General features: G+C 37.7%; 2 protein-coding genes across 5 annotated transcripts; both read left to right on the top strand.

The window, feature by feature from the left end:
• Positions 1-3208: 3208 nt before the first annotated feature.
• On the top strand, positions 3209-5562 carry LOC9301406 (ycf3-interacting protein 1, chloroplastic). Its single transcript, XM_021035418.1, has 6 exons — positions 3209-3802; positions 3889-3933; positions 4017-4130; positions 4701-4781; positions 5062-5229; positions 5373-5562. Exons 1-6 carry the CDS (start codon positions 3464-3466, stop codon positions 5460-5462), a joined length of 837 nt encoding a protein of 278 aa, XP_020891077.1. The 5' UTR covers positions 3209-3463; the 3' UTR covers positions 5463-5562.
• Positions 5525-7698, top strand: LOC9299630 (serine-rich adhesin for platelets). Of its 4 annotated transcripts, XM_021035402.1 has the most exons (3): positions 5525-5605; positions 5796-5858; positions 5966-7698. In XM_021035402.1, exon 3 carries the CDS (start codon positions 5979-5981, stop codon positions 7527-7529), a length of 1551 nt encoding a protein of 516 aa, XP_020891061.1. In that variant the 5' UTR covers positions 5525-5605; positions 5796-5858; positions 5966-5978; the 3' UTR covers positions 7530-7698. The 4 variants fall into 4 exon arrangements, with proteins under 4 accessions (XP_020891061.1, XP_020891059.1, XP_020891054.1 ...); XM_021035400.1 differs by lacking the exon at positions 5525-5605 and having other exon boundaries at positions 5662-5858; XM_021035395.1 differs by lacking the exon at positions 5525-5605 and having other exon boundaries at positions 5662-5894.
• The last annotated feature ends 727 nt before the right edge of the window (positions 7699-8425 follow it).

The raw sequence follows: 8425 nt of genomic DNA, 5'->3' as shown, positions 1-8425 counted from the left end.
CTCTCCATACCACTGTGTCCGCCTTCTCAGTTCTCTTTTGCCACTGCGATAACAGAGCTTCTTCCATCGAATTCAGATGGTCTGTCCGGTGTCGTCAAAATGCTACAGCGGATCTTTTTTCATCAACTCATTTCATATCATCACACATCATCATGTTAAATATAAAGTCTACATATCATACATCAAATCGTCCTACCGTGTCACAAAATATCAATCAATGAACATCAAACAAACACATAGTTCCTAAGCCTATACAAGCAATTCATGAAGAACATGCTTACAAAATAACCATTGTGTTTTCACGATTACCACCCTCACCTTAACCTTAACTTGTTTGAGACGCTACGGTTCGAACGTGGGTTTCAAGCTTAGTTCTCCATCAACCAAGTCATGAATACATGCCTCATAAATACTCATGCAGAGCTTCAGCTCATCCAAGCTCATTTAGCAACCAAACAATAAATCTTATCATAATTTGTTCTATACCAAACCATCTCAGAAACGCATGAATAAATAAGAAACTAACTGTTGCAAACGGCATCCCACTGTTGAATCCATAGCCTGTATTGCCACGAATAACTCCACCAATTTTCAGCTCGATCGGATTAGTTTTAGGCCTCCAAACGATGTCCTAAACAAGCCACCTTGGATCTTTTTTTCTAGGGTTTCTAGTTTAACCAGTTTCAGCTGTTTCTTGCGTAGGAAGCAACGTGAATAACTTCTTTGATTTAACTCTTATTGAAGATCCGTCAATTGCTATGTGATCTTGGGTTTCTAAAAATCGCATTCATTCTTGTACTTTGCCAAATCGACGTCAAATTCTGCGCCGACGAGCCTCCAAAGTTCTCTCCTCCACACTACTTTTATTTCCTTCTTTCTCTTTCTTACTCTTTTCTCCCCCACTTCTGTTCACTCCGGCTTTGCTCCTCCACCACCGTCGAGGCTTGCCACAGCCACGACATGACTATTCAGACTTGCCAATGATTTCCACCATCTCCGCTTCGTCTCGTTCTCTATCCTCACCTCACGGCTCTCTCTCTTCTCCTCCCTTTCTCTCCCTTTTCCAATGACACACACACAGCCACAACACAACTAAGGTGGCTCTAGGACGATCAGGTTGCTTCTCCTCTCTTGTGGCTCTGCCTAACACATCTTCTCCTTTAAAGATGATCGATCACCATAACGTCAAACTAAACGTCATCTCACAAACTCAACAACGATGGCTCACGAACTCGACACCAACGAGCCACAAAGCTTTTACTATGTTACAGCTGCTGCTCTTAGGGTTTAGGTTTAGGTTTCTCTTGTGACGGCTCGTAGTTAAGAAGATACATACATGTTTATATATACTCTATACACACAAACGACCATGACCTTTGTCGTTTAAGTGATATAGATATTGGTTTTATTGGGCTTTGTCTAATATTGGATTTTGGGATGTTACAAAGTACTCCTCTTCCAACTCGAACCTAACCATGAAGAACTGGCGAGGAAGGTCCATAACCGACATCATACCCTACCATTCGGGTGTTCCACAACTCCCGGAGCTGACGGTTAAGGACTGTGATTGAAACGTTCTGCCCTAGCACCTTCACGATTATGCACTGCTTCCATAAACCGTTCATGGCTTCCAATACTTCTCTCTCGATTGTGATCTCTGGTTCCCCATCCTCACCATCCGGGAAAGCCGAATGTAATGATCAACCCTCCCCCTAGACTGCCCATGTAACGTTATGATAAATCCTGAATCAGCACTCACCGAGAGCACGAGATAAGGGTAAATCAAAGCCCAGAAGGTGAAGGATCACCTCGAAGATCTAAGATTTGGTGTTATGGAAGATGATGATGATCGAAAGAAATAAAGGAGATTGAAGAAGATAATTTGTGTTTTTGATTAAGTTTCTCAAAGATGGCCAAAGGCCTACATATATACTCGATCTAAACACACTTAGACTTGGTTTACTGGAATAGAGTAACTAAACCAGAAATAAGATATTTGAGAATTGAGGTTTAACATAACCAGGATATAGGACTATCCTGTTACAGCCCATTACCTTCTTCACCCATCATCGCAATTCGCATCCTGCCCACCAGATCCTGAAAACCCTAGTTCGCCACCACTCGCCATTTTTCCTAAAAAGTATTTTCTTTTAATCAGTTCATTTCTTTTATTAGAAAGTAAACACATTTTTGTTTTTGTTTTCTTTTTCTTTTTCATCAAACACATTTTTGTTAATAGCATGCATCACAATATGAGTTTTATACGCATGTATGTATTGACATAGCAATAATACTATCATAAACTTTTAGAATATAATAACAATAATAATAAATAAACACTAAATTCTGAAAACAAAATGGGAAAAATGTCATTAAAATCTCCAATTTATTCAAAACGTTGATTTAAATCCTTAACTCACTACGAAACGAAATAAATATCAAATTTATGTTGACTTTCCAAATAAATATTAAACTTATGTTGACTTTCCAAATAAACACCAAACTTTCATTAACTTAGCATATTAGGCATGATGTTAAATGGGTTAACAGAACCCGCTAATTGAAAATGACAGTATTCCTTCTAAACATAAAACGACGTTGTTTTGTCGTAACTATTCAATAAAATGCCGAGTTTCAAATCATATGAAGATTTAGGGTTAGAGATTTTGCTCGATTTAGAGATCTAAGATTGACTTTAGGGATTTAATTCAATCGTTACGACAAAACGACGTCGTTTTATTGTTATATGAAACAATGTCGTTATCAATTAATATGTATGTTGACAGAAAATTAACTCCGTTAACGAGATCTATTAATCCACTTAACGTCGTACCTAATATAGCCAGGTCAACGAAATTTTGATATTTATTTGGATAGTCAACATAAGTTTGATACTCCCTCCGTTTCGTTTTAGTTGTCATTTTAGGACTTAAATTTTGTTTCGTAATAGTTGTCGTTTTAAGTTTTCAATACAAATGTTTGGTAAAAATTCCAATATTATCCCTATTGTTTTAATGTTTTGGCCAATGAAAAAATTTATAAGATATATTAATAAAAGGTAAAACAGAAAATTTAATGTTTTTTTTTAATTTGTGTGAAAAAACCTTAAACGACAACTAAAACGAAACGGAGAAAGTATTTTTTTAGAAAGTCAATATAAATTTGATATTTATTTTAACTACATTTTTCCCAAAACAAAATAAAATAGTAATTTTCCAGTATTATCCAATTAGCAGTTGTTTCGAGGCTATCTACATGTATCAGCCACTCGTATTATTCTCCAATCTAGAAAAATTCAAAATTTTCAATTTCCCCTTTTTTAAGATTAAACTTGACAAATTGAGTTTTAACATTGGATAATTTGAATCGTCTTCTTCCTCCGGGAATTTCAATCGAAACTATATCCTCAGAGATGCAGAATCTGTGAATTTATACAGAGGAATTTCACTTTTTTTTTGAAGAAATGGTGACGCAGATATTTCAGTTGCCGTTACAGTACTGTGTTTCGAGTTTTTCTTCCGCCGGCCAACGGAATTACGGTGTTTCTTCGTCGCCGACTCCGTTTGTTATTTGTAAGAGTAATGGAATTTCCGATGATCTTTGGGTTAAGCGGAGGAGGAAGAATCAGAGATTCGGTAGTGTGATAGTTAAGCAGGAGAAAGGAGACGTGACGGAGATTCGAGTTCCGGTTCCGTTAACATTGGAGCAACAAGAGAAGGAGAAACAAAATCGAGATGATGAAGAAGACGAAGAAGGAGAAGTAGATCCTGAAGATCTCAAATACGTCAATGAAATCAAACGGGTTTGTGATTCCGTTTCCAGATTTTAGCTGAGTGAAATTGAAGATAGTTGAATCAGATTATCCTGAAGAATTTTGTGTGTAATTAGGTATTGGAGCTTCTTAGGAGGAATAGAGATATGATCTTCAGTGAGGTAAGCTGCATTTTCATGGTTCTGTGTTGGTTTTTAGTATTGATTTGATTAAGTCAGAGTTTTGTGTGTGTTGATAATCATAGGTTAAGTTGACAATAATGATTGAGGATCCAAGGGAAGTGGAAAGAAGGAGGCTGCTTGGGATAGAAGATGCAGATACTCCAAGTAGAGAAGATTTGGCTGAAGCCTTGGAGCAGGTGACATTTTCTGTCTTAGAATTTTTCTCAAGATGCAATACTGATATTATCACAAGTGAAATAGAATCCTTCCTCAAACTTGTACCTTAATATAATGCATTGAGTAGTAAACTTAAGTAAATTGTAAGACATCAGTTTTCGGTAGAGAGCAAAAAAGAACACATTTATGGCTCAGTTCTAGTGTTCATAGCCTCATAGAATGCTATTGTGAGTCAGTCGGTTTGGTCAGTGACTGTGTGGAGCGTAGTTTTTGTTGTTGTTGTTGTTGTACACAAATGTTGATGAATAACTAATTTCACTCAGCTAAAATCTACCTTTCTTGAATTTCATTCATGCTTGATGTGTTACATTTCTGGTTTTAACATAACATTGTGCTGGCCTGTCTAACACCTGATCTTAGTATACAAAACTGTTTCAACTTTCAAGGCATATATGTGCTTGTGATAGAAATCCTATTACCCATGGTGATGTCAAGATGTCACTTCACAAAACCAAGTTGAGCAGTTTGCTGGGGTGATTAAGTCGCATTACAATGAAGATCCTTAAAAATGAATTGATTTCTTTACGCAGGTAAATGATGGGAAAATCCCTAAAGATCGTGCAACTCTTCGGATGCTGCATGAGGAAATGATCCGTTGGCCAAATTTAGAGGTACCTTCTCTTTGATCACAATTGTTTTTTGCTGTCTATTGGTGGGACTGATAGAGAGAAAATGCTACCATTTTGCGTTAGGCAATATAAATCCATAATGAAATCTCTCCTTAGGCAATTTAAATCCATAATGGTTCCTATTGATGCTAGAAAATATAATGGAAGAGATCTCTTTTCTTTTGTGTAACTCTGGTGACGGCTATATACATTTAGTTAGTTAGCTAAGCAGAACTCTGTTTTAAAGCCTTATCTTAACCCCTTATCTTATTTATCTCATAAGGTTGAGGTTTCAAATAAGCAACGAGGAAAATCAATGTACGCTAAATCCACAGACACTGGAATAGATCCAAAAGAAGCAGCCAAGAGACTCAACATAGAATGGGATTCAGCTGCTGCAATTGAAGAAGCCGATGTCGATGATGAACAAGGAGTAGTAACCAAAGTCGCGGTTTGTTCCCCAACCTCTCTCAGCGCTTTCACAAACTCCTGCTTTTACCTGGAAATCATTACTCTTTCATAACATTTTCAGCGTTCCTATTTGACTTTTCTGATTGATATTACTCACGCCTCTGTTTCTTAATCTGTTTGCAGGGTTATGGAGCGTTGTACTTTGTCTCGGCTTTACCAGTTATCATCGGTATCTCTGTTGTATTGATTTTGTTTTACAATTCCCTACAGTAGAGTCAAATCCATTTAGTTGTTATACACAGCACCACCAATGACCCATCATTGATGTTTTGTAACTTAAGAACATGAAATGAAAATTTCAATTATTGAATCATCTTCTTCCTTATACAACGGCTTGTGGTCTGCACAAATTCCAGGTAAATTATTCCAAAACGTTTGGTAATATTATAATAAGTGTGGTTCGTGCGAGCATATCTATCATGATCAGATCTTGTCTCAATCTTGGGCATAGTCTCATGTCAACGATGTTAAATATTCTAAAGCTTATATTATTGTTTATGTTTATAGTAACAAAGTCAATAACCTTTGGCTGAGACTAATACGCAGGAAACGAAAAAAAAGCTGGACGTGCAAATCATGACTCAGTGTAGCTACCATAAGCTACCAAACGTGCGGTCCATGCTTACTCTCTGTGACTCTGTATAAGTATTCATCATCTCTTTAGCATTAAGACTTAGCCATTTGTCAATTTTTCTTCTTACTTATCGACATTTCAGGTCGAAAAATACAATGGTGGCTGCAGTTCTTATGCCAATGGTCAGTTTCAGAGACGAAAGTTCTCGTGAAAATTGGCAAGTTATAAGCAGAAACGATTCGAAGAAGAAGATTCTGGTCAAGCAAACGAGTATGTTGCAATCCGAAAGAGAGATATCGATGGATCCAAAATCAATCAGGTCATTGTCTTTTTCAGGTTCGTTGAGAAGGAATGATAGCTTCGATATGATTCGTTTACCGGCGATGTCACCTCCTAGAGACTTAGATGCGCCTATGGCTATTCCTTTGCAGCCAGTGCAGACTAAGTTTGTGAGCCGTAGCCACCCAAACTCAACCTTTGCATCTCCTAGAAAACGTTCAGGTCTCATGCGGGCGCTCAGAAACAAGGAACAAGACAGCCTCCCAAACTCAACCTCTGCATCTCCTAGAAAACGTTCAGGTCTCATGCGGGCGCTCAGAAACAAGGAACAAGACAGCCTCTCAAACTCAACCTCTGCTTCTCCTAAACAACGTTCAGGTCTCATGCGGGCGCTCAGAAACAAGGAACAAGACAGCCTCTCAAACTCAACCTCTGCTTCTCCTAAACAACGTTCAGGTCTCATGCGGGCGCTCAGAAACAAGGAACAAGACAGCCTCTCAAACTCAACCTCTGCTTCTCCTAAACAACGTTCAGGTCTCATGCGGGCGCTCAGAAACAAGGAACAAGACAGCCTCTCAAACTCAACCTCTGCTTCTCCTAAACAACGTTCAGGTCTCATGCGGGCGCTCAGAAACAAGGAACAAGACAGCCTCCCAAACTCAACCTCTGCTTCTCCTAAACAACGTTCAGGTCTCATGCGGGCGCTCAGAAACAAGGAACAAGACTCGTCTTCGGCGTCATACAAGAGAAGCAAATCTTGTGGGTCTACTAGTAAGAGACTCTCTCTTAAGAGCAGCGGAATCAGAAATTCTGTCTTCATTAAAACCGAATCTAACAAGAGCATCAGCAATAATAATACATTAGAAGACGGATTCAGATGCAACGCTCTGTGTTTATACCTCCCCGGTTTCAGTAAAGAAAAACCGATCAAATCATCACGGAAAGATGATTCTTCTTCCTTCACCCGAACCACCACGATGACGAGATCATCATCATCGACCATTACCGTTTCAAGAACAGTCTCCGTCAGAGAATCCACCACCACTACCACAGTGATCTCAGCTCGGGCTTCAATGGAGAAATTCGATTGCGGCTCATACACTTCGGAAGCCGTCGGAGAAGAAGGAGGAAATCACTTCTTTGACTTACCGTCCGAGCTAATCAAAACCGGTTCAGGTGATAACGACCATGATGAACCGGTTTCAGCGGCTTTCGTGTTCGACAAGGAACCTGTTGAGAAAGAGATCAAAGGGGTTTTAAAGGTTTCTGGTTCGAGCAACAGAAAATCGATGGAGTCTTCTTCACTGCGTCAGGTTAGATTCTCCACGTCATCGCCGGTTTCATACCCAACGTCTCCGGCAATCTCTCCACGGTTGTTAGAAGCCACCAAGAATTTCAATGCTTTCTTGGAAGCTCAAGCCGTTTAAATGATGATGGAGCCTTAACTACAATATAAAATATAAGCTATAATATCCCAAAGTCTTGTTAAATATTTTTCTTTGGGAAATTAAATATCGTTTTTCACCTCTAAGAAAACTAACATTTTTACTCCATATTGTTAATACTTTTCAATAATGGATGTGGTATACTTTCCTAGTTTGATTTAGTTCTCGATTGGTTTTAGTAAAATTTCTTTGTTATTTGTAAAAGTAGACGTCAAAAACAAATCGGAGCTGTTCCTAAACATAAATATTGATTCAATATTTCAAAATTATGAAATTTCTTTTCTATTTTTTTCTTTTTCAATTAGGTAGCCTAAACGCAAATGCAAAGTAATCTAGATCTTAGCCAGGACCGGACTTATAAAGATCAGTTTCAAAATAAGTTTCAATTTCATTAGAATCGGGTCTGGCTAGAATTTGGCCCTATGAATTATCAATCGAAATTTACAACGACACATGTTTGGCCAACCTAGTTTGGTCCTACCTTGCAACGTTTTAAATTGGTCCCAAAATTCAGAACTCTATAAATTAGAGTTGGACGATTTAAATACACACAGAATCAAAGACAAGTATATTTTAATACTCCATTTGTTTCAAGTGTCGTTTAAAGTTTTTGCACACATATTAAGAAAATAATTAAATTTTCTGTTTTACCCACTATCTATATATTTTATTATTTTTTTACTGATCAATACATTAAATTAGTAGGGACAAAACTGGAAATCAGACCAAACATATGCATTGAAAACACAAAACGACACTTATTTTTAAAACAAAATTCAAAGGCTAAAACGACACTTAATATGAAACGGAAGGAGTATGTACAAATCTTCCTAGGAGAGGTATATATTTGCCTTAATTATATTACAAGAAATAGATTT

The sequence above is a fragment of the Arabidopsis lyrata genome (assembly GCF_000004255.2).
Source record: "Arabidopsis lyrata subsp. lyrata unplaced genomic scaffold ARALYscaffold_8, whole genome shotgun sequence".
Taxonomy (NCBI): Eukaryota; Viridiplantae; Streptophyta; class Magnoliopsida; order Brassicales; family Brassicaceae; genus Arabidopsis; species Arabidopsis lyrata.
Note: the sequence above shows the minus strand (reverse complement) of the source record. Positions and strands in the feature narration are given on the sequence as shown.